This window comes from Wyeomyia smithii, chromosome 3 (genome assembly GCF_029784165.1).
Source record: "Wyeomyia smithii strain HCP4-BCI-WySm-NY-G18 chromosome 3, ASM2978416v1, whole genome shotgun sequence".
NCBI lineage: Eukaryota > Metazoa > Arthropoda > Insecta > Diptera > Culicidae > Wyeomyia > Wyeomyia smithii.
In genome coordinates this window covers 63,567,871-63,595,401 of record NC_073696.1, presented here as the reverse complement: position 1 = coordinate 63,595,401, position 27,531 = coordinate 63,567,871, and the positions used below count along the sequence as shown (strand labels likewise).

General features: G+C 38.8%; 1 protein-coding gene across 2 annotated transcripts in view; it reads left to right on the top strand.

The window, feature by feature from the left end:
• Nucleotides 1-27,531, top strand: part of LOC129726430 (roundabout homolog 2-like) — a 224,132-nt gene that overhangs the window by 160,804 nt on the left and 35,797 nt on the right. For both annotated transcript variants that reach the window (XM_055683111.1, XM_055683112.1), the window contains exons 3-4: nt 18,266-18,459; nt 19,438-19,540. In XM_055683111.1, coding sequence (XP_055539086.1) covers nt 18,266-18,459; nt 19,438-19,540 — 297 coding nt within the window. The remainder of the gene's footprint in view (nt 1-18,265; nt 18,460-19,437; nt 19,541-27,531) is intronic.

The window sequence follows — 27,531 nt, the reverse complement described above, 5'->3', positions numbered from 1 at the left end:
AGGTAACACTGTCCAATATCGTGGTCCGCCGGTTGGTCCGTCAGCCCTAATGCGCTAAAATCTGCTGCTGCTTTGTCAGCTGCGAGTGGAGCCAGTTTCCAATAAGTGGTAACCGTCCTCTAACTGCAGTAATCGGTTATAGGATAGCGAACGGCTTCGGTAGTGGTTTTCTTCGGCAGTTTCTCTGCAGCAATCTTATGCAGAAACCTGCCGAAGAAAACCACTGCTGAAGCCGTTCACTACCCTACAGTGAAGACTAAATTCCTGCATTCTAGCTTTTATACGTGATTACTGAGAATTAAACTTCCAAGACTATAATAACAACAAATTGGTTATAAAGTGAAATCTTGTTAATACTTCACAGCGAAATAAGGCCAGCAGAAGGGAAGCATGCATTATACAAGGCTCTAAATTTTGCAATAGTACAATAGATAGTATCACAAAGCACAATTCTCCGTATCCTGATGGATGCAATGGATGATTGCTGTAAGAAAGAAAGTAATCCGTTGGAAACTTACTGAGCTTTAAACAGCTGCAAGAGGACAATTTTCGTGACGTTCTTGATGTTTTTGGATTTTCAATTTGTATATAAGTATTCAATAAGTTCGAATACACTTTAAAAAATGTGTTTAAAAATGAAATACTAGATATGCTATTCTAAATCAATTTTTACCGAGGACTTTTGCGATATATTGTTTGTTTTTACGATATATTAGCTAAGAGTACCCCCGCCCCCATCCCCTTTTTGTTATATGACGAGCTTGGAACCTTTCTCAAAAGCATCACACACGGTATGCAAGTCTTTCAACAAGACGGCGTACTGGCCCACACGGCGAATATCGTCCAAGTGTGATGTCGGGAGTATTTGACTGATTTTCTCGATAACACCTTGTGGCTTCCCAGCTCTCCAGACCGTAATCCCCAGGATTTTTTTGTATGGTCATTAGACTTGGACACGGTTATATGAGCATGAGAATGAGCATTGACGACCGCACATATCGTAGTTGCACCTCCGTGATTGACCTGAGCTAGTGAAGTTGCACAGAGAACCACACAGATAGCTTTTGGGATGTTATACCATCTTCAATGTACAACAATTCAGTAGCTCCCACTTCATAAAGATCAATAACGGCGCCGGCCACGTCCTTACGGTCGTTGGGAAAATAATAGGAAGAGGGTTGTTAGTTCGACAAACGTTGTTTTGAGACCGAGTTCACCTCTGCATCTCTACGGATGTCACATGAAGGGAATTCATGTTAGTATGATGGGGTAGGTAAGATCAGGATTCACCGTGGTAGGCAATACGATCAAATATTTCAAGTTTGTCTTTCTTTTTTATTATTTCAGAATTAATAAAGTAGATATATTTGATACTAAAAAACAATACTGTGAACAATAATTATATTTCGCGATAACGTTGTTCCAAGCCGCCACTATACGATATCCGGTTGTTATCTTCATCACATGTGACATGTGACGTATATTGGAACGCGAGTTGTAAGAATGTGAAATATTTCTGAACGCGGGTAAGGTCGCATCGAGCCTTCTCTTTTGTTAAACTATATGAATATTTGCAGTCAATATCAATCGTCAACGCAACAATACTTAACAAAAGTGAAAAATGGCTAAGTTTTGTACACTCAAAGCTGAATTAAAACTAGACTAAACCAAACTAAATTTAAGAAAAAAATCCAAACACACACATAAGCCAAAAAGGTCCCAAATTAGGTGTGTTGCTCTCTAGCTTTTTTTTAAAAAAAAAAGTTTATTTGACACGGCACGATACAATTTATGTTTAACTGAGCCAAGTACATTTTTTTTTAAATTCTAAATTAGCAGGGAGAAGAGGGAGGCCTTTTCTTTATTCTCGCGGCCGACTACGAGCTAGTGGGGATTTAAGGTGAGAGGAGGGGTGTTACAATTTTGTTTTTAATTATTTTATATTACAGAATGTATTCATTTGTACGTGGCTAACCAGTGATGTTCTGTTTGAGCAGTTTTGGTCTGAGGTGTCTGCGTAAACATAGAGATGCCGAGTCTTCATTTTAGTGTCTCCAGCCGGGTGTATCATTCTCTTTCAGTTTGTGACAGAAATTGTATTCTAGCAAATAGATAAAAGAAATCAAATTTTAATGCCAGCATTTTTTATAAACCCGTATAGTTGTGTCATGTACTGGAGATCACCGCTTCCCAGAATGTCTCTAACGGGTACGTTCGGTTGTTTTCCTCGGGCCCGAAGGGAATCTATAAGCTCAGACCTAACACCACAGTATTCGGTACACGACCAAACAACATGCTCGATGTCATGGTAGCCATCGCCACAAACGCAGTGATTACTGTCTACAAGCCCTATACGAAAGAGATGCGTGTTTAACGTATAGTGATTGGACATAAGTCTGGACATCACGCGAATGAAGTCCCGACCTACATCCAACCCCTTGAACCATGCTTTCGTCGATACCTTAGGAAAAATGGAATGTAGCCACCGTCCCAGTTCATCTGAGTTCCATGATGATTGCCAACTGTTGAGTGTTCTCTGACGCAAAATGCTATAAAATTCATCATAAGCAAATGGTCTTTCATAAATATCGCCGTCAATAGCACCCACCTTAGCTAAAGAGTCAGCCTTTTCGTTACCCGGAATCGAGCAATGAGAAGGGACCCACGCTAAGGTAACCCGGTAATTTTTATCTGTTAAAGCACTTAAAAACCGCCGTATTTTCCCCAGGAAATACGGGGTGTGCTTCACAGGCTTCATTGATCGCAGAGCCTCAATGGCACTGAGACTATCTGTGAAGATGAAGTAGTGGTCTATGGGTAGGGTTTCGATGATTCCAAGAGAGTACTGAATAGCAGCAAGTTCTGCGACGTACACGGAAGCAGGAGCATCGAGTTTGTAGGAGGCGGTAAAATTTTCGTGGAAAACACCGAAGCCAGTGGACTCATCTAGATTAGATCCGTCAGTGTAAAACCTTTTATCATAACTAACATGTTTAAACTTATTGGAAAAAATCTTAGGGATCTCTTGGGGTCGCAATTGATCCGGGATACCAGAAATGTCTTGTTTCATGGTGGCGTCGAAGAATATAGCATTATTAGAAGTAGCTAAAAGTGCGACATTGGAGAAATCGTATGAAGAAGGATTAATATTTTGAGCCATATAGTCAAAATATAAAGTCATAAATCTGGATTGAGATTGAAGGTCGACCAACCTCTCGAAATTTTCAATTACTAATGGGTTCATAACTGTGCATCGAATTAGCAACCGGTAAGAGAGATTCCAAAAACGATGTTTCAACGGAAGAATACCCGCTAACACTTCAAGACTCATCGTATGGGTCGACTGCATGCAACCCAAGGCAATACGCAAACAACGATATTGTATTCTCTCTAATTTTATAATGTGCGTGTTCGCGGCGGAGCGAAAGCAGAAACAGCCGTACTCAAGAACTGACAATATCGTTGTTTGGTATAACCTTAGAAGGTCTCCTGGGTGAGCACCCCACCAAGTTCCGGTAATCGTACGAAGAAAATTAATCCTCTGTTGGCATTTTTGTGTCAGATACCTAATATGACAAGCCCAGGTGCATTTAGAGTCGAACCAGACCCCGAGATATTTAGCGACTAAAACCTGAGAGATCGTTTTACCCGTTAGTAGGAGCTGCAGCTGAGCTGGGTTATGCTTCCTAGAAAAAACGACCAGCTCAGTTTTCTCCGGAGAGAATTCGATACCCAGCTTAAGAGCCCATTCAGACAAATTGTCTAAGGTATCTTGCAATGGTCCTTGCAGATCGCTAGCCTTGCCACCAGTAATGGATACAACGCTATCGTCTGCAAGTTGCCTTAGCGTGCATGAATTTGCAAGACATTCATCGATGTCATTGACGTAAAAATTATATAAGAGAGGACTTAAACATGAGCCCTGGGGGAGGCCCATGTAACTAATTCGGGAAGTTGTCGAATCGCCATGTGAGAAATACTGTGGGGTAAAATTGACATTCTTTGTTTCAATGTTTTGTGACTGGTTACGTCTGTCTACGAAAACTGTCTTAAAGGGGCTTAAGACAGGTCTACACATATTGCCAGGTGAAGGGAAATAAGCCCTTAGGCTTTCTTGAGCAACCACCAAGAATTTTGCATCATTGAAAAAATAAATAATTTAGTGCTTCGACATAACGTAACGAAAAAAAATGCCTTATATAGAGGTATGACTGTAAAAATGTCTGTAAATGTATGCACTTATCTTAAACACCGAAGCAGCATTCAGTGAGTCAAGTTTGCCGCCGCTCGCACACGAACAAGCATAAACAAACTGTTTCCATAAATACCGTTACCGCTCTCTTGATTTTAGGGCTGTTCCCACTGCTTCCGTTCCGGGACCGGGCCGTGGCTGTTCCATGTGTCGTCCGGACTTGTTTGAAATTGAATGCTACGTTCTTATGAACGCATTCACACCGACGCGCCGTGCTCAGACCGGGGCAGCGCTGAGTTGCCGTCGTGCTGCCGCCGTGCGAGAGAAAAACTATCGTTGCCGACGATACTTTGTGTTGGCCGGAGAGTGCACGAAAGGCACTCGAGTGGATGCGTGTATGTTGTAGTGACATATTTCGCGCGGAGTGAGCTGCGGTATTAAAAAAAAGAGGAAGACGTTTTTTCACATACACACATCAACATTTTTCAGCCAAAGCGCGGCGCAGGCACGGTTCATACACCGCGCAGTGTGAATGCATGAAAAGTCCCGGATAGCACACGGCCCGGATCCGACCCGGCCCCGGCCCGGAGCAATGGGAATAGCCCTTTCTGCCTCGCAGCAGATGGTGCCATCGACGACGAGCAGCGCAACACAGAAGAGGTATCACTGCGATGAACTTCAAACACAATTAGCTCTCCCGAATGTTAAGAAAGGTAACCAACACAGCACTGCGCTGATACCACTTTAGAGCAGCTATACAGTTTGACGACGTCAGTTTCGCGTTTGATAGGGTATGTAGTTTCATTGCATAGAAAAATATAGTAAATCTTGCGGAATTTTTCAAGGAACTCGGGATCCCGGGATCCCGGGAATCAATATCTCTGTTCCCGGGATCCGGGAATCTCGGGAAAAGGTATTTCCCGGGAAATCGTTCCCGGGATTGCAAACCCTAATTCCAACAGTGCTTTGTGTTTCGTCACTGATCATTGACATCTTCAGGGGAACATATATCTTGTTCATTCGTCATCAAGATAAAATATATTTTCCCTCAAGATGTCACTGATCAGTGACGAAACGTCGGATAGTATAGAATAAGTCGTTCTACTTTTTTGAGTTAGCTCAGTTGAAGGTACACCCAACGCGCATAACATTCCAACAGTCAAAATCTCAGCACCTATTATAAATTCCCAATACTTCAAATCTTTCTATTCTAGTTTTATAATATGGTTCATGTCTTCATATTGCAATTTCTACCAACCGGCTTCCATCATTTCGAGTAATGCTGTAGATATTCTTCTATTTTAATAATTTTTTAAAATTTACATCCGAGTCCTACCGGCGTCTGATCAACACATATTCAAACTTAATCAAAAGTTGCCCTAGATTCGCAGAATATTGAAGTGGGTTTCGGGTAATTGAATTTTCAAGCACAGAATATGATAAAATTTCGCATTTCAAGTCTGGAATGTGGATTCCAAATTTCCTTGTTCCTTGTTAATCCCAACATTCATCTCACAATAGATCAACAAGCCTGGTCGCAGTGAAGAAGTCCATACAGGAAAAAATCCAACATTCAGTTTTTCCACTTCAGTTTCTGGATATGAAATCTGTGTTTTTTTTTTCAAATCAGGCTAAAGAAAGTAGGATTTTTTACTCCTTTAAATATGTCATCGCAATAATATATACCCTCAGTACGCATCTGACCAGAATCGAATTAGCTGTGTTTTCCATATTCTGGTGATCTAATGGCAGTAAAATGCTGTTGTTTACTGTTGTTAGGACGCTACGAACCTGGCAATGGTTTACGACTATCCCATTTACATAAAACCCGATTTAATGCTAGAGGCTTCAATCGTACTTTGCTGGTTTTTTTTGGGAACGGAAACCTGGTAGAGAGTAACCAACGCATTTCTTACTAACTGCCATCACGTTACATTTTTAAATAGGTCTTACCTTGGCTGCGGGACCATCAACTGTTTGATGAAAGGTTGATCTTACACTCTGCTTAAACCATGAACAAGGCAAGGGCGCAGTGCAAATAAATTACCAACAGTAGGACATAAATTTCAATCAATTTCGTCTCGTGTCTGACGTCGACACAAACAACATTGCTATCTATCAATCCATATGAATTCCAAGTGCAAACAATTGGCTGCCACTCATAGACAAAGTGTAGGGGTTGTGCAGATTGGCAAAAATGGGAACAATTCAATTGAACTTTAATTGAAGCGTACAAGGAAGATAAACTGTACTAACAATCGATCACTGTGCGCTACGAGACGAAACTGACAATACTCTGACATCGTGTTTGCTTCGGAGCATTGACTGCGTGGGATTTCAAGCCACTCGGTTTGGATTCGCTACCGAAAGTGCAGTTCGTAATTTAATTTCAGATAATGATGCTTGGAATATTTTTCCACTCTCATCATCGTAGTTAAATATTTGAATATGTTAGTTACAAATAAACATCGAAGAGTAAATACAAGCCTACAAACAGTAACACGATACCACTTCTCATCACGGATTGTGCGTATTTCGAAAGAACAGCATCAGCTCAACTTCTGCCAGCAGCAAAACAAATTACATATTTACATGGGCAAAACCGGCAAAGTTTCAACAATTCAATTTCAACTTACCGTTCGGAAAGGTCGCTCTAGTCTAGATTCCCGCACGTTCTTGCTCTTTCTCTCTAGTAAAATGGCATTGTCTAGACATTGGCACATGTGAACAAACCACCATCGAGCGTGGAGTGGAGCAGAGCAGACAGAAACACGATACAGACTATCACAGCTTCCAAGCTCTCTAGCTCGCCCCCTCATTTTTACGATGATATCACACTCAAAGCAGGAAATATTTCTTGCAAAACTAAACATCTCGCGGCAGCATGGGGATGGGGTAGAGCGAGCAGCTCGCAGGAGTCGTTGGACGCCGGAAAGCGCTTTGTTTTTGGTGGTGGTTGCTTTCTACTGATGAATGGAACCACGACAAACGGGGTAAAGGGGAGTTTTCGAAGAAGGTGCCGGTTGGACAATAATGTGAGGGTGAGGGGAAGAAAATTATTTGAATGTGATTTACACAATGCGCGGATTAAATATGGGAAAAGTTTGGTTTATTATGGTTATAATATTACGGCACGATTTTCATGAAGTGCAGTACATGTTGACGGTGGTGGGGGTGGGTGAGGATTGTTTTCGGAAAGTTTGTTGGCAATGGAAGGGGACAGAAGGGTAATCGGATCGCCAATGTTAGGTTTGGGACTTTCGGTATAACATTACAGCAGAAATCTGTTACAGGGTATTTATCATGTAGCTTACCACATTTGGACATTTAATTTAGTATGCCGAAAACGCACTCTAGATAAGTTTCTCAGAAGAAACGCGACGGTGTTGAGAACTTTATTTTTTGGATGCCTAATACATACGTCTACGTCATTATGTTTGTCGTTATTCTCACTCTTACACAACTCTTCGAAAAAATCGAAAAAACATCTTTTATTGATGTAGCTTTACTTCTAAAATAATTGTTTTTGAATGAGATCTATCAATGTGAATAATATTTAATATTTTGTTTGTTTGTTTAAAACTCAGAATAAAGAAATTTATTCATTAAAAGGAATTGAGCATTCCTACGAACACTCATCAAATGAACAACTGGATGAATCCTTGCCTTGGCCAATCAGAAATGGAATAACAATTAAGACATTTAATTTCCAACCAGATTAGCGTACGAGTACACTTAAACCAAAATCATCCACAACGTCAACATCAAGAGGCGGGCACGGAGTGCAGCATCAATCACAGAGCCTGCTGGAATCCTATATGAATACATTCGGAACCTGCTCGCAGCAAAATTCCTAGTAAATATCTCCACATTCTAACAACTCCCCATCAGCATCAGCTTGTGGCTCCCGCTCAATACAGTTCGGTGGGATCCATATTGTGTCAACCAGGAAGCCAAACATTACCTTGGCTGCACTAAACTTCCCCTGCCCCGGATGCCACCACGCCACCATTCAGCTGGAGTGTGTGCACGTTGACAATTTATATCCTTTCGCGCGCGGTAGGAAGTCTCCCCACACACACTGTCAGGTCGAAAATTTCGCCCCAGGACACATTCCAGAGCGTTCCGTTCAGTCTCGAAGCTGCCGTCTTGCGTGTGTCTTCCGCAGCAGTCTGAAGCCTTGCGCCATCGGAGGTGGTTATAATTTATTCAATTAGTGGAGCTTCTGTGCGACAATCTAGAGCGATTTAGTTCCGTGATTACTTCCTTGTGCTTGTGCCTTCTGCCGGATCAGTCGGGGTTGGCTTCGCGCGCATCTAGCACATAGATATTAAATGCTAATAACTAGCTAGCAGTGACTGCCTCCCAGTGTCGGTAAACGGTTCGCTTGGCGATGAGATGCAACTTCGTCTAAAGACAGCACTGATAAGGCGGGAGAAAATTGAATCGTTGCTCCTGTCAAACTTGCTGAACTGTGCTCCGTTTATTCTGCGGAAACATGTTTCTTGGAGCAGACATCTTAATCTATCGACAGTTCAGTACTTACGACTTGGTCAGACCATCCGTTGCTTCACCTGTGAGGGCGCAAGCCGGCGTACGGCAGAACGTTAGCAGAAGAGCACGCTTGGATAACTATCAATGACATCTCAGCTCTTCACCGGTGGATGAGGGTGGAACTAGGATGTTATCCTCTAATCCTGTGAAACAGCTAGCTGACCGAAGGCTGCATACTTGGTGTGCATACAATTGACACATAAAGTGAGTCAAAGTTTAGCATTTATCCTTCATCCTTCGACAATGCAACGAAATTTCTCGTCGAGCGAGACGATGATGATCTTGACTGGCTTCTCCCAGCAGATAGGAACCAGTGACATCGTAGATTACATCCTGCTCGACAAAGTTATTAAGTGCTTCCCCGACGACGTTATTACAGAACCAAGCGAAAACCACTTAAGTTTGAAAAATAGCTCTGAAAATTCCGCTGGCCGCGCCGGACAATTTCGCAACGCCCAGTGTAGCAATAATAAAACTGTACACACTCGCAAAGACAATAAAAAGCGAATCATAACTCATCTCGGTCGGTCGGGCGGCGACACATTAGCGCGTATTTCGCTAAAAACTATGCTATCTGTCGTGTCGTCCAAAAGCAGCAACGACGGCGACGAAATTGGCCACTCTCCGGGAGCGAACACCGGACGTACTTCAATGTCTCACTGCCAGATTTTATGACCGCCAGTCGGTCTGCTGTTGGGGATGTTGCCCCTTTCCTCTTCCCTCTGGTTCCCTCAAGCTGCGGTTGTAGTGAATTTGAAATTGTTTCGACAACTGCGCTCTTAACAGTGGATCGGAAAGGATGACCAACCGGTTTGTATTCATGGTGATGATTTACTTATCGCATCATTGAAGATCATGTGGTAAGCGTTGTCGTCATCCGGTTAGGGTGTTATCTATCAGTCAGTTCACAATGCCATATTTTACTTTCATTAGGTTCTCAGTATAATCAGTATGAAACTACAACCGAAATAATACTTTTACTTGTGCAACAAGAATCGAAACCGAAAGCACCAACTCTGATCAAATGGTGCGCACTAGATCAACACATTACTTCATTAAAACATGAGGTTTTTCGTGGTTAACGGGTTATACCTTTTTGCTCGACTCAAGTTGTGTATAATTTTTTCGTAGAACTGTGACGTAGGTGTAAAATAAAAATCTATTAACAAGAAGGGGACGAAATTTGTCTTTAATTAATGCTTATAAGTCGGTTTGTTTTCAACCGATTTCCTTCATTCTTGTAGCAATCAATTGAAAAGTTATACACGCATCCGCCCAAATGCAGACAATCATTGTTTGAGCATGCAAACTATTGCAGGTACTATTGAAAGTTATGCCTTGTCGAAACAAAAATTACGTCCTCTGATTGGTCGCTTGCTGCCTTTCCCTGAAAATGTCAGCAGAAAATTATATCTAATTGGCACAAAATAGTAAACCTAGTTGAATATCAAGAATAGGTTATATTTCCATTTAAGTCTACTACAAATGACCTAATGTCCTCTTTAGGGTGCCAGGAAAAATGGTCATCCCGAATTTCAAAAAAAACCCTATACAAAATGTTCACCTGCTCGAAAAAACACCCTGAGCAAAATTTCAGCTCAATCGGACTTAAAATGGGGTGGCGCAAAGCGATTGAAGTTTAGCTTTTTTGAAAACCGAAAAATCACCCAAGGGGGGGGGGGGTACGTGAAATTTCGGTTTTCGAAATTTTTTTTTGATGCAAAATGACTTAAAAACGCATGAAACGTCGAGAATTTGTGTCATCTGAAAAATTTTTCTTTTGCAAAAATTTACTCTCTGGGACTTTTTTCAATTGTGGAAGGCGGAGTTCAAAATGTTTAGAATTTATCTTATGAAATTGATCACTAGTCTCTCGAAATAGCTTGTATAATGATATACACTATAACTAGCATCGAATACATTATGTTTCATTAGGGTGGTTCATTTATTCGGCATAGGGTGGTTCATAATATTGTGAAAAATGAGTATTAAATAAAAAAAAGCACTTCGGTTCGTTTGATTGGTGTGCCGTTTTCGACAAAGTTTTAGATAATAATTCTGTCTTTTCAAAAAAATTACACTCAAAAAATTATTCATTCAGAAGTTAGAAGATAGATTAAAAATTAATTATTCAAAAGGGCTCATATTTTAAAAACTTGATTTTTTTAATAAAACCTACGAAAGATTACCAAAACAATGAAACCAGTCCGATCATATAGAAATTAAGAAAAATAAGTTATCATTTTTTGAAAAAAAAATTTTTTTTTGAAAAAAAAAACATTATTTTCAATTATTTTTTTTTGAAGGCATATTTTTTTTGGAAGGAAAAAATATTATCTACAACTTCGCCGAAGACACTATGCCGTTTCGACTGTAGACATATTTTTAATTTCCAATAGAGCACTCTATGAGGAATCAAGAATATTTCTACAGTCAAAACGGTTTATTTGATTGGCATAGTGTATCTGGCAAAGTTGTAAATAATAACTTCGTTCCTCCAAAAAAATGTACCCTGTGAAAAAAAAAATTTAGAATATATAACTTTTTTTCCGATTTCTCCATGGCCGGTTTCGTTGTTTAGGTAAACTCTCGAGGTTTTTATAAAAAAAATCAGTTTTTTTAAATGGGTTGTTTTCGATAATTAATTTATAACTTTCTTTTATTTTTTTTAAATTAGTAATTTGTTTTTAGAGTGTATATTTTTTTTTGAAAAACAAAACTAATATCTACAACTTTGCCGAAGATGTCACACTACTCAAACGAACCGTGTTGGCTCTAAATATTTTTGTAATCATCAATACCTATCCGAAATAGTATTTTGCAATTGCTTTTCAAAAATGAGTTGGTTTCAATAAATTAAACCAATAGCACAAAATGGCATCTTTTGCCTATAAAAACGTCTATGCAAAGTTTCAGCCAATGGGCACGTTCACGTTCTGATGATATAAACTTGACAGAAAATGTATGGTTGAACTGTCAAAACGACGCAAACCCAGAAACAACGAATCAATTGTGTTGCGTATCTGATTGAGATCCCTAATCTCTCATTATCACTGAATAACATCGATACAGTCTTTTGTCCGATTATATAAGCCAGAGCACTGTGTGTTCATTCAAGTGTTGGCAAAGGACATTATTGTGGTAAATAAAACGAATAAATTGTCTGGTACAACATTCGAAAGACGAGTGCAAGTGTCTTAGAGAGTAGATTTTTCAAACAAAGTAATATAACATATTCCATCAGTTTCCACCGTTTCATTTAAAAGTTTAAGACACTTGTAATCGAAAACATTTTTCAAATATTAAAATTCCATGTACCTCCCGTGTGTGATTTTGCAAATGACATGAAAGCATTCAACATTTTCCGCGAGACACAATCTTAATTTTGGTTGAGATAATTTTTTTTTTGCACAGAGTAGTTTGATACATTTTGTAAATTTGTTCTGTAATTTTTTGACATTTTACTAATAAATTTTCCAATTCAACATTGCCACCCTAACGGCAATGATATAACAAATATTATATTTTCAGGAATATTTCTATTGGTGTTCAGTGAAAAGTGATTTTTTTCATTTTACACTCATTTTTACACAATATTATGAACCACCGTATGTCGAATAAATGAACCACCCTAATGAAACATAATGTATTTGATGCTAGTTATAGTGTATATCATGATACAAGCTATTTCGAGAGACTAGTGATCAATTTCGAAAGATAAATTCTAAACATTTTGAACTCCGCCTTCCACAATTGAAAAAAACGACTAAGTCCCAGAGAGTAAATTTTTGCAAAAAAATTTTTTTCAGATGACACCAATTCTCGACGTTTCATGCGTTTTTAAGTCATTTGGCATCAAAAAATTTTTTTCGAAAACCGAAATTTCACGTACTTGGGTGATTTTTCGGTTTTCAAAAAAGCCAAACTTCAATCGCTTTGCGCCACCCCATTTTAAGTCCGATTGAGCTGGAATTTTGCACAGGGTGTTTTTTCGAGCAGGTGAGCATTTTGAATAGGGTTTTTTTTTGAAATTTTTTGGTCACTTTTTTTCCATACGATGATTGGCGCCCTAGTCCTCTTATACCCTTGACACATACGTATTTCGGTTGCTACATACAACCATCACCAGCGCTTACGTAGATTGTTATACGTAGTTACACAAGTAACAATCAAAATGCTTCAAAGACTTAGGATTGTTTTGTTTTCGTTTTATTTTAACTTACATTAAAGTCTATGATTATATTTTGGTTTTATTTGATAGCCATGAAATATGATCCGCAAGTATTCTTTACAGCCATACTATGCCAACCGTCATATGCATGAAGCTGTATGATAGTCCTTCTGATGATCAAATGAAACTAAAACCTGCAGGCTATAATTGTGGCTGAAATAAAATTTGGTGATCGTAACTTAGGCAGATGTATACCATGATAGGCTTGTTTGGTTTTAGATATGTTATGTTCTGACCGAATTAGGAGAATCAGTTATGATGGAGGATTTTGAATGCGTTCGAGGGTTTATCCGAAAACAACATGTCGTCTTGAATGCGAAAAACACAAAATTATGAAATTCAATCCCTTTCAGCATTTCATTTTACAATATTACCGATACCACAGGGTAGTTTCGAAATTCGAATGATGGATTAAGTTATACATTTAACAAAATATAACAAATCATGGCATTTAACCAATCAACACCTTAGTGCAGAGAAATAAAATTTTAATTTTAATCATTCACATTCACCATAAATATTTCACGGCATGTGTTTTTACATGCACGAGATCGATTTGAATGACAATAATAATTTATCATTATAGAAAGAAAACTTACACTTTTTTGTTTTCACGACACTGTTGGTATATAACGTTGTCATTGAGAAATGAAGCCAAGATAAAATTGGTTGCTTTACACTTAATTTGGAGAATAAATCTCAGTTAAATTTTCGAGGCCATTCTATGGCAGCAAATCGGCCTGTTAAAAACGTTTGGTCCTATGATGGAGCGCATATGAAGTTTTAATGACTGCAATAAACCTGGGCCAACTAGCCATGACACATGTATATAGCTGTTGTTAATAGGTCTTTAGAGCCGCGTGGTCGGCATTGAAGGTTTTATATTTTGGTTCTATCTAGCACTAAAAAACTCAGATATAGCCCATTTTGTTACTTGGGTAGCCTAGTTGACCTTTCTTTTGGCGGAGAGGAAGGACGTACGGATGGTCCCAATTCAGTAGTAGCGTAGCGGGTTGTGCCAGTACCAGCAGACTCAGTGATATTGCATGCTTATGTACGAACTAAAATCCGATAGAACTTCAACAGCTCGTTTGCACAAAATATCAAATATAAAGTTTCGCTGCATGTTTATTCTTTGAATGTTCATACGTTGTTATACTCATTCATGTTTAGCAACATTTAGTACAGCAGTAAAAAAAAAACTTTTTCCATCGTCGTGAGTGTAGCTCAGATGTTAGAGCGCTCGCTTAGCGTGTGAAAAAAATACGGTTATTGATGCCACAGATATTATTACTTAGAATGTATTTAACTTTTTCTAAGCTTTGTGGTCTATATTCTGGCTGACTCAGTTTCAAGGCTCTATCTATCAGTGGTATAGCTGTATTCTTTTTGTGACTAGCAGGACTTACAGAATTATAGTCTAGATACCCTTCTTCTAAATCTTTGGGCAACCATTCTGTAGTTACTCTATTGTTCTCTCGTCGAACTACGGTGTCCAAAAAATTCAGTTTCGCATTGTCCTCTTACTCCAAGGTAAATTGCAATCTCGGGTGGAAACTGTTGAATACAGCTAGCATCCTGTCTACTTCATCTCTTCGGACAGCTGCCAAGCAATCGTCTACATATCTCTTGAAGAAGGCCGGTGTGATGTTTTCCTGCTTCAATTGACCTAGTGCTGTATTTTCTAATCTCTCCAAAACTATATTCGCTATAACGGGGGAGAGTGATGATCCCATCGGTAGTCCAAATTTTTGTTTGAAAACACGATTCCGAAACACGAAAAAAGTAGACGATAGTATCAGCTTCAGCATTTCCATAAAATTTTCCTTTGGTATGTTGGTGAAGTTCCTCACTTCATTCCACCGTAGATCAATGCATGGTTTCCAAAGCGAAATCGGTGGGAACATTTGTGAAAAGAGAAACCACATCTAACGAGAGCAGGATTTCATCGTTTGCTACTCTCTGCTGCCGAATATTATCCACAAATTCAAAGCTGTTGACGATATGACATTCGGATTTCCCGGAAGTATTTTACAAAATGTTCGAGAAGTATCTTGCTATTTTATAAGTTGCTGTACCAATCGTTGAGTTAATCAGTCTCAATGTTCTATTCGGTTTATGAATTTTTGGCAACCCATAGATTCTTGGTGGATTGCAGTTATACATTTTAAGCTTAAACTTTGTGTTCTGATCAATCCATTCTGCATTTGACCATCTATCAATCATTGTGTTGATTTTTTTTAAAGTGGCTGGTTGGTCATTTTTTATCTCCTCGTATGTGTCTACGTCACTCAATAGATCAACCATTTTTGCTTCATTTTCTGTGCGGTTCATGACTACAATCTGCTTTCCTTTGTCCGCTTTTGTCACTACGATGTCGGTTCTCTCTGCTAGGAACTTTCTGCTGCGAAACACATCCTTGCGTATCCACTCATTATCACTGCAAAACGGTTGCTTGGTGTAGTGTATGTGATTTATTACAGCATTCGATACTCCGTATCTGATTGTGTCCCCATTTGGTTCCCACTGTATCACGCTTTCGATTTCAGACAGTAGTCGAACGTATGGTGGACTTTTTAAATCTGGTACGTTAAAACTACCACCTAGCTGCAAGGTACGTGTTACGTAATCAGGCAAAAGAACATTTGAAAAATTTCTTATTCATGATGAGCCCTGTGCTGTGTTGTTTTGAATTTTATCATTTTTCAACTTTTCAAGCTTACAGATCTCTCTGGTTTTAGTAGCATTGAACACTGTTTCTGCTTTTCGCTTAATCGTGGCCAGTAGAGTTTTGAAATCCTCATCAGATACATTTCTCTGGATAAAACTAAAATCTTCAATTGCTATTGTTTTTATAATACCAAGGCCCCGTTGGCATTCACGATGTCTAATTGTAGACAAAACTCAAAACAGCGGGGGATAAGCTTCGATCTGCGACAATTTAAAAGGAAGAGTTTTCTATTCCGTAGTTTTGATATCTTCTCATGTTGTTTCATAAAGTACGACGGAACTGTAACTTCAACATTTTTACCATACCGCTGCCCGAGCGATTTCACGAAAAACATGTTTGGACGTTTTGTTAACAATCAATTCTTTGTCGAATTCACTTTGTTTCGTTGAGATCATCACCGCTTGATTTTATATATGTTGGATCATCGACATTTTTCGGTGAAAAGTAGACTTAAAAAGCAATTATTTCCGAACGTTTCGACGTTTGAAATACCATGCGGCGTATGTACTGGTAAATCGTATATTGGACAGACCAGTCAATTTAAAAAAAAAGATTAGACAAACACAAAAATGACATTAAATCCAAAAGTGTAGGGAACACAGGACTAGTACAACATACAGTAAATGAGGGACATATTTTCGATTTTGAGAGTACAAGAATCTCAGGCGAAATAACCAAAACTGACACGAGGCTCATTTCGGAAACATTTCATATAAAAATTAAAGATGAAGAAAATACCTTCGACCTACAACGTGACTCGATAAAAATCCGATCTGCTTACAACGGGTTATTCGAAACACTGAAAACAATAAGATCTGACAGCAATCGAAATTAACAGAGAGGGGAAAAAACAGATTAATAGAAGTTGAAATGCCGGTATAACCTAGATTGTGTAGCAAGTAAGTGTTTTTTTTTTAAATTTAAGCCGATAATTGTATTTAAATGTATTTTAGAATCCGCTGAGGGTGACCAAAAAAAAAAATTGTAATAAAGGAGGTCGAAACGTTCGGAAATAATTGCTTTTCAAGTCTACTTTTCACCGAAAAATGTCGATGATCCAACATATATACCTAATCAAATTGAAACATAAGTGGAATTTTGCTTCAATCAGTTTTATTTTCATTTTATTCTTTTCGGCTACTGTAATCGTATTATGACGAACATTTTCACTGTCAAACGAGTTTTACTCTTACCCATCTGATATTCATCGGTTCATTTAAAATATAACTGATAACTGTTTTAAATGGTCATGGCTGATGAGAAGTATGAATCTTTTTTTTTCCTTCTGCATGTCGTTTGAAATTAGTGCTGCATCGCGTCTTTTTATTATCCACTGCAAGCCGCAATTTAAAACAGCGATGGACTCCCGGAAACCAAAGGCCGTGTCGCGGTATCCTTTGAGTACGCCACGCAAGTTCTGATCAATATTTAGCCCCTGTCCGGTAGCTACTCAGGGTTGTGAAACTCTTTTGTTAAAAATCTCTTTTGCAGTTAGTATTTTTATCTCAAATATTTTTTATGTGACGTAACACAGCCCCAAACGCCCTCTCTCTCGTACATCACATATCGTCACCATTTGCTTAGTTCTTTCTCCCGACTGTGTGTGATGTACTGTATGGATGTTTCCTGTCTTTAAAAGCGCTTAAAGTCGTTTTAATTGAAAATCGTCAGGTTATAGTGACGCTGTTAACTTTCGGTTATTAAAATGAAACCCTTAAACTTTGTTTCACTATCACGTGAGTTTTTTTTTTGTTGTAGTGATTGTTAGAAACTTTCTAATTCAGGATATTTCCTATCTAATTTATAAAAGCATCTACAAAGAAACATTAAAATAAGTGGCAAAGCTGGTTGTCAACATGATTGTCGTGATTATTCCACCTTGAATTCTGTACGAGAGTAACTACTTTTAAAAACATACTATCGAAAAAAAAAAACAATTCGAAGTTAGATTCTATCTGCAAATGAACTGATAATTATAAGTACCAAAATGTATCCGTAAGCTCTGGCAGTTTATAAACTAACCTGATCCGAAACAGCCCTTCCCGGAAAAGGTTGCCCAATTAGTAACTTTTCCCGTGAGCTTCACTGTATAGTTTGTCAAGCGTCAAATAGGATCAACTGGTAAAAGTGGCCAACTTTTTCTGGAAGCACGTTTTTTGTGCCCTCCAGCGTACGGTTCTACTTTGATGGTATTTGATATATGAACTGGACTGGGCAAATAGTGCTGTTTCGGACTGGATGGAGAATGTTTCGCACTCGGAGTTTTTCCCAGGCCCAGAGTCGTCCGATGGAGGGTACATACCGCACTCGAAATGAGGCGACTTATCGGCTTAATTTAATGAAACCGACAAACACAAGCGATCCGGAATGATGGCCGTAATGGAACTTTGTCGTTAATCTGGTTTGCCAGGAGGGGCTTTCCATTGCGCCCTCATGTGCTCATGGGATGGGCCTGCAGTTCAATATTTAAAAACATTTACATCGTGTAATCTGATGAATATGGATTATCACTATGGAGGTCTTATTTTGTTTTTTTTTTCTTCCATTCTCTTTACAGCCATGGAGTACCCAAAAATTACCGAGCACCCATTGGATGTGATAGTGCCCCGACACGAGCCTACCACTCTCAACTGCAAGGCGGATGGTATCCCCTCGCCTACGATTACCTGGTACAAGGATGGCGAGCCGATCAAGGCGGAACAAGGTTCGCACAAAATTCTACTGCCCGCTGGAGGACTGTTCTTTCTGAAGGTAAGTTAAGACATCTCAATGACAAACTTAGACCACAATCAAACAAAAGTATGTTAGGGATTGAAAGTAAAAATTCCAAGAATTTTTAGTTGTCATTTGTCACTGCAGTTATTCTTCCGTGTTAAATTATGCAAAGTGGTAGAGAAGCGACGGATGTTACTGGCTCTTATGGGCACTTCTATTCTCCGGTCTTACTTGCAGTGAGTAATAAAAAATGGAAATTGCTCAATTTTATTTTGACTGCATTCCGCTGTTATGGTAGCAAACTCTAGATTGCGTTACTTTCGTTGCACGGAACGCTGGTCCGCGATTCGGTTAAACTGTCGCCTTGGGTAATAAAATCATTTGCTTACTGACTACATAGAACAACTCCCATAGACGAAACGGCAACTTGCACTACTACAGGATGAAGTATGCATTGCACGGAGAATGCATAATTTTTTCCACCAACTGCTTCAAGTTAGTCGTTGAAGAGAAATAGATCCTTCGTGTCAAAGTTTCATATCTTCAGGCAAACAAACCATGATTATGATATTTTGGCACGAGATGCTTACACACTCTCACACGTTGTTTCCAACCCTAACAATAATGCTGCTGAAGAGGTATTCTTAATTGCCTAACGCAAGTCGTAGCAGCCTCTCAGTTGGACCGAGTGCTGCTAATCCAACAGACACTTAACCTTCGACACCCAGCCAAACTTTCTCGATTATTTATATTAACCCCAGTGTGTTGTTGTAACGTGATGGCGCAGCAAATGAGACCCATTTCTCCCCCGTGTGATCTCCGATGATACTTCCCCTAGATTTACATTTGCTCGAGAACATTTTTCATCATCCTTCCGGCGATGCAGCCCCTGTCAATTCGATCGTCCATATATCAATTCGCATCCGGCTCGGGAGACTCAACCGGACTGCAAACGATTTTCGATACCATGCACCTAGAGAGATGCTTCTTTCAAATTATTTTTCTATTTTCCAGGTCGTGCACTCACGTCGCGAAAGTGACGCCGGAGTCTACTGGTGCGAAGCGCGGAACGAGCTGGGAGTGGCGAGAAGTCGCAACGCGACACTGCAGGTGTCAGGTAGGTTCCAGTGGGCCGACGACACGGTTTGGGGAACTGTCTGGATCGATAGTGCAAGAATGTTAACTTTTCCTTTCGTGATTCTGCGGAAAAAGGTTGAATGTTTGCGAGAATTTTGCGCGTTTGAGTTACAAGATTATCAGTCATATGTTGAACGAAATTTTATATTATTATTTTATCATCATTATCATTTCGAATACACTCGACAAATTGTTTGATGTATTAAAAAATATTGATCTACTGCCACAATCACGTTCATTATTTAAGATTGCCATTCTCAAATCGCTGTTTTAAACGAAGATGGTTCCGACAGATCAATTATTTTTATCATTCTGAAAGTTGTCAAAGAATTCCATTATTTCTAAAAAATATTATTTGTTATAATATTTTGATAAATTATTTAAAAAATGCTAAATATCAATTGGAAAATATTGCCATTTCTTATTAACTACAAGCGTACTTGAATGGAATACCATTCAAAAAAAAGAGGCCGCATGGCTATCTGTGAAACTCTCAGTGCATGACACACTCATCCAGCTAAAAGCGAACCGAGATGGCTCTGATCACCAGTATCACAGCGCACATTTCCAATCAGAAATCCTCATACCCTACCATGCTGCCCAGAAAACCAAATAGATCACCGGTAATCCATTCGTGTTTCGTGTCTGGAATTAAGCAGGAATTTACAAGTTTATTTGATGATGGTGGATTTTCTGCAGTGTTTCTTTGTTCGCAGTTCGGAGAATGCAGCCACCTTCGAGAGGGGGAAAAATACACGTACAATATAGTAGTAAACAGTACGCACTTCCTACTCTATCGGTGCTGTCCCTAGTTGGGGGAGGGCAAACTTGCGAACTTCCATTGAAAGCCAGCGGGTTTTTGCTTGGATCATTTCATTACGTGACTCCTGGCTAGCACGTAATTGTAAAGCGGTGAAAATCCAGCAGTCAAAAAGTTGGAGATTTTCCGACCAGGATTAGTTCCCATTAAAGGTAAATGGGATTAATATATACATTTAAGAAGTAGGAGAGGCATTTGCTCATGATCTGTGTGGGGCAGAGAAAAAAAGCTGCCACGATGCAAATATTTCGCCTATCATTAAATAAATTACAATTTTATCGGTTAATTTGCATGAAACGTTTTGTTGTTGTCGGATATGGAAGGGAAAACATAAAGCTGTTCACAGTGCAAGTAATCACTATTATTACGCACAAGTTGACGTGAAGCCATCATTTTCTAATCGCAGCCGACTGTTGATACATCCCTCGTCTGCTGGCATCAAATTACGCTTTGATTGAGTCTCAACCTGACATACAACGAGGCGTTGCCTCGGCTGCCCTAATGAACTGTAAACCTCCTTGTCCAATAATTCCCGCTCCGATTTACACAACTCAATTTAAGTCCTTCCGGCAGTGGCGGAACCGCTTCAGACCTTTTTAGCAGCAAAGAGCAGCAGCGAACAAAAGCCCTGTTAAACGCTACAAAAGGAGCCATAATTGCTGCCGTCTCTCGCTCCGTACAGCCGCAGCTGGCTCGGAGTGGGCTTGATTCACGTATCCTTCATTTAGAACTGGGAAGCCGGAAATTAGGTATAACAACTTGCACAACTGTGCACTTTTGATTGCAGCACCCTTCGAGTGGGCTTGTTTTGGTAAAGAGTATTGCCTGGGCTGATGCTGTTGCGTGCCGGTGTTCGGCTGTTGCCTGCTTCGGAAACGTGTTGAGGAACTTTGGGGAAACTTCGGAGTGCAGCCAAAGGGCCAGGTTAAACATTCTGGTCGATTCGAGATCAATTTCCTTTGTGTTTAATGGATTTACTTGTATCGGGCAAAGTATTCTCGAGATTTATTTATGAGTGGAACGACTAGAAACAGAATAAGTCGAAACAAAAAAGTACTTCGAAAGAAAACTTACTGCAAATGTGAAAATTGGAGACACGATGACGAAGAACAATGAGAAATTTCAGTAAAACCTGCTATTTAATATAAAACTAGAAATAAAATAATAAATATAAAACTAACATATGACAGCAGCGAAAATGTCGAATGATCAATAGGAACACTTTAATTCAAGTTGCAGGACTCCATTTTGTTAACCAAATGGCGTGGAAAATTGGAACAGAAAAAAATCGGAATTTGATAAAAAAATGTGAAAAAAACTTATCAAATATGCTGCAGTTGAAAAAGAAAAATCAAAAATCAAATGACAACAAAAGGCCTCAATGACAAAATATTTCACCAAAGAAAAAACTCAATTTTAATCAATTAATTGTTCTATTTCAATAGTAAAACTGATCATGGGATTTTCATCATACACACAGAATCATCTACTGGTCAATTCTTGAATAACTAGATTGTATTATTCACTATAAGGTCGGGCGTCATAAATTCCTAATCATGCTTACTCTTACAAGCTTACGTGATGTATAATTAGATTATGCGAATCGGCAGGAAGCTATTAATTCAATATTCAACTAAATTTTTTTATTTCCGTGTTGCAGTCAAGATTAACTATATTGTTCTAAATCTTCGCGCACGAAATAAAGAAAAATCTGATCACATCGTCTACCACGGCGAATCCTGATCACCCCATTATACTAACAGAAATACTCTTCATGTGACATTCGTGGAGATGCAGAGGTTAACTTGGTCTCATAACTACGTGACCGGCGCCGTTATTAATCTTTATAAAGGGAGCTGGTCTCGAGGTACGATGCTGGCCTAACAGGCCAGTTGTCGTAGGTTCGAGTCTCGGCTCGGGAGAGACTGTTTGTGTTAGTAGGATCGTAGCGCTGGCCCCACAATTGTCCTGTACACTTAACAGTTGGCTGCGAAGTCAGTGCATAATAAACAGAAGGTCGAGTTCCGAATCGGAATGTAGCACCAAGGCTTTGCTTTGCTTAAAGGGAGTGTAACTTAATTGTTTCACATTTAAGATAGGATAATATCCCGAAAAACTGTCTAAATCGATCTATGTTCTCTGAGCAACTTTACTAGCTCAGGTCAATAACGAAGGTGCAACTACGAGGTATGCGGTCGTCAATGCTCATGCTCTTGCTGCTCAAAAAACCACCTACTCGTAATGCTATACACTTATAGACTGAAGAGTTCATGAACTTCACAAATTTTTCAAGCAGGTAGAATGTTTACTAAGGTGTTTTTAACGTGGAGGATGCGTTTCAAATTTGTATAAGCCTGCGTGAAAAAAGACTTTTTTGAATTTAAAATATAACGAAGAACACCGTCCTGAAATGTTTGAACCTCGTTTGAATGTGATAGTGGTTAATGTATGTTAAGACAAAAATGCAATTATTTTAAATATTTCAAATATTCAGTATTTACACCAAAAAAATGTGATTTTTCTAGAAAACTAATATATGATTACTTTTGGCCTAAAAGGGAAAACGTGATTGAAATGAGGTTGATATCTTGTGCCGTTTTTGGGTAATGGAGAGAAACATCCCGCGTAAAACAGACCTTCTGTATTGACTTTTGACCAAAAAAAGAATGAATATAAAAAAATAAGGAGCGTCAAATATTTTAGAAATATCCAAATGAGTTTTGCTGTTTGTTCGTATGTTTATATTTGACATCTGGTCGATAAAATCGAAAAACATGAGCCATAACTTGAAAAAAAATGAAGATAACTTTTTAACTGTTCCTGTAAATTTTCGTGCTCCTAGTCAAGTCGGAAGTGCGTAGTCTTCAAAGACCTAAAAGAAGTTTTTCCGTACGTGACCTTTTACTCTGCGATTTTTTGACGTATTTCCAAGTTGGCTATGGGCATCAAACTTCATAAAAAATACTTAAAAAGCTATAATCTTTCATATTTTCCATTTTGAGTTCGAGGTAAAATTCTTTTTTTGTTTTTGTCGACCAGTGTTTTTGCTCATAGAGTGTATATTGTAATACCAAAGATAGTGTACGCATTTTCTAATTTCAATTATTTGGAAAAAAGACGTTCGCGTGAAAAATAATTTGACAAAAAATGTCAAATTTGACAAAAAAGGGGAGGTGTTACGGTCAAAAATTGGTCAACTCCAATTTACCATATTATTTCTTTCGAGTATCAAAAAAACCTGAACACCCCTCATGTTACAAATGTGTGTATAATACAATGCTTTATTTTTATTTCAAGCAGTAAATGTGGAGCTGACGATTGAAAAATTTCAGTTAGTACAACTGGGTAAAAAGTTATTTAGAAATTTACGAAAAATATAGTCCAGCCGGTGGGACTTCTAATCTCCGGTCAGATGCGTTTCCGATTACACCACCGCAAGATGTATAAGTCGGCCTTTCTAAATAGCTATTTTGTATCGCTTGTACACTTTATCGCACGTCATCATTTATTCAGTAGAGAGTATTGTTTGGTGGCTGGCTTTTGTTTCGTAACTCTCACGTCGCAGTGGGGTTCACTGCATCAGTAAGAGATCGAAAAGCGCCAGTCTGTTGCTGTCTCTACCAACGGCAACATCTTGACGTGTTGGTCCATCATGAAATATTTATCTTTCTTATTTTTAATGACTATAATGCAAGTCAAGCTATTTTCATTTCTACTTCAAGCAGTAAATGTGGAGCTGACGATTGAAAAATGTACTAACTGGGTAAATAGTTATTTAGAAATTTACGAACTGCTTTACTACTGGACTATATTTTTCGTATATTTCTAAATAACTATTTACCCAGTTAGTACATTTTTCAATCGTCAGCTCCACATTTACTGTTTGAAATAGAAATAAAAAAAGCTTGACTTGCATTATAGTCATTAAAAATAAGAAAGACAATGCCTTATGTTTGATTTGACATTTCCTCTTCAGTTGTGAAAATGGCGTCGAAGCAAGAGAAGCAATGCATCAAAATTTTGCTTGTGCATCGCGAAAATCCGAACTGCTCGCACGCCTAGTTGGCACAATTGTTGAATGTGACCAAATCAACCGAAAGTTTTTGGAGAACGTTTGTCGACTGCCAGGAAGACAGGATCGGGAAGAAATCGAAATCCGTAGCCACAACATCGACGACAAGAGTGGCCAGCCGTTTCAGGTGGAATCCCAACCTTTCAGTCTGGAATGTCGCAAGAAAGCTGGTAGTGCCGTCTTCAACTGGGAATCAAGTTGACAATTGAGTCGAACTGTCGACTTACAAATCGTGACGATGTGCAAAACAAGCCGACCAGACAATGATCGCAAAAGCTGTACGTGAAGATGCTGACGAAGTTTGATTGCGTGGTACAGAATAATGAAACTTACGTCAAGGCAGACTACAAACAGCTTCCTAGACGGGAATATTATACGGTAACTGGTGGCAGGCCTTCTGTTCTTATGGGTTGAAGAGCATCATTTTAATCACAAAAGGCCCCGTGAACCAGGAAATTGACGTGTGGGAGTGCCTTTCCTCAAGCAATACACTGGTTCCGTTCTGTTTTGGAGGTATTTGTTATCTTGCCATTACGGAAATAAGGTCATGGAGTGGTATGCCGTGAACAACGTCCAGGTGGTGCCAAAGGTCATGAACCCAACGCACTAGAACTCCACTCTTTAGAAAAATACTGGGCTATCATTGAGCGGAACCTCGCGGAGACACAAAAGACGGTTGTCAACGAGATGCAGTTCAAGGCTTACTGGCGTCCTGTGACAAACAAAGGGACCAATAAGGAGGCTGTACAAAACTTGATAAAAGGAGTCAAGAGAAAGAACCGGCAACTCGCATTCGCTAGAAATGAAGCATGTTTAAATATTTTTCTTTTTTTCTGTACGATTTGAACAAAGAATTTTAACAAAGACACATGGTTTGATTTTCTAATAAAAAAACAGATTTGCTCACTTTTTTGTTTGAGCAATTTTGATCGTAACACCTTTTTTGTATATTTGGGGTACCGCTAGAATTAGTTACGATAATGGGGCAAATTTTTTGAGTGTCTTCAAGACAGATATGTGCAAGATATTAAAGATTGAGAAAATTATTGCTAGCCCGTATCACTCACAGGCTAACCTGTTATACTTCTTTTCAGTTATTGTACAGACGTACATTACCCACTCTGAACTCCATTTACAAGCGGAATGGAGGGAGAAATTTGACATACATATGAAACATATACACCGAAAATGAAAAATATTTTCTATGACCTCCACGCAAACGCGAAGGCCAACCTTAACCCCGCAGTGGCCAGGTAAGTTTTCAGACGGACGTCGGTGAAATCACTATGAATCTCTATACACATTTTCCTGGTGGAAACAGGTCAAAAGCATCAGAACATGTTGAGCGGACCTTATAAAGTAGTGTAATTTCCAAGTGAAATGACTCCTATAATCCCTCTATAAAAATTGGAATTGATTACAAAAAGTTCATAATAACCAGCTTAAACGTTAATTAACTGATGACATGAATTTGAGCTTTAATTATAACCAAAATACAGTCGTCATGGCATCGTACCACGACAACACGATTTTTACCGAATTTTTTAAAAATATTCATGTACCAATATTCATGCTAAAACTAAGATTTGCTAACGAGTGCGCATGAACCAAACAAAATATGCAGAACATTCATTAAGACGTTAAGGAAAACCAAGCAATAAAAAATATGTTCCTTCGTTAAGAAATACCCGCACGTCTATAGCCCATTATGGAAAAAAAACACAAACCTGCCAGCAATGGTATTAAACCAAACGACCTCAATATACTGATTAACTTCAAAACCAGAGAAACAAACACCAAGAGATTCAAAATACCTCAGTGCTCAGCACGCACACAATTGTCATTATTCAGTCATACACATCATACAACCTGAAAAAACGATCTATTTTGATCTTTCTCAAGTGAGACCTTGAAACAAACAAAAAACGAAGCACTTCGAAACATTTCGAATGAAATGCCTGCTTATCGGCTTTAGAACGATCCGTTGGCTCCTTTCTGCACTTTTCCGGGTAGCAGCAGAACCTGAACTCAAAACTTGACCAACCGCACTAACATTTCTTGCGAAAAAAAAACTTTTTTACTAAAATCATACGTAGAGCGAAACCGCGCACATCATCCAACTGGCCTTGTTGCCACTCCTTTCTGTGATGAGGTAAAGGCCTTAGGGAATACCAAAAGTCTTCAAAAAATTAACGGCCTTTTAATGACAAGAGTCAAAAAGCGTGACGGGATTTGAAAAATTAATTGCGTAAAAATGTCTTATTTTGTGCCAAAAGTCATTTGCGGGAGGTATTACTTTTCTTATTTCATTCAAAGAAAAAGACGACTGAGGCGCATCGAGAGTTGAAAAAAAATCACAGGAGGGTTGTGTGCAAAGCCACGATCGCAAGGATGAAGTAGAATACTTTTACAAGAAAGCCCGGCTGCTTGCGTGTCAGTCATTTTTTAATTTGTTGTTCAATTCAATATCGGATAAGATACCGATCACATATGGCGTTATCACTGACTGTTCGAATAAAGTAATTCCTTGTGATAAAATAAACAGTGAGAAGCTGATTTAACACTCAAAACTAGACGGCTCATGTGTTGTCAAAATGAGTCAAATTTTCATTGAATGTATTTACTAGTGCCCGCTATCGCACAGAGACTGCATTTCACTAAACAGATTTTAAAGTGACGCTTTAGACAGTTTTCCAGGAGCTGGAAGTCACCAACTTGAATTTTAAAATGGCATCTGTGGCCAATTTTCAGCCTCTGGATATCATTCTGGTTCAAAAAAAAAAAAAAAAAAATAGTTAGCAGGATGAAATTACAATTGTTCACATTTTGGTGCAACCGTTGCTTATTTTTAAATTGATTACCAAAAAAGATCGAAATAATGTTCGCAGTGGTCCAAATCATACAGAAAAAATCGATTACTACATGAATGAAAGTAATTCGTTGAAAACAGACTGAGTTATAAGCGTTTGAAATTGTGAAGCTCTCGATGGGTGCCCAAAATTTTGCCGTAAGACGTAATTCGACGTCAAATAAAAGTAGGAGGTTGTATCCAAGACATGACTGCATAAATGACGTAGAA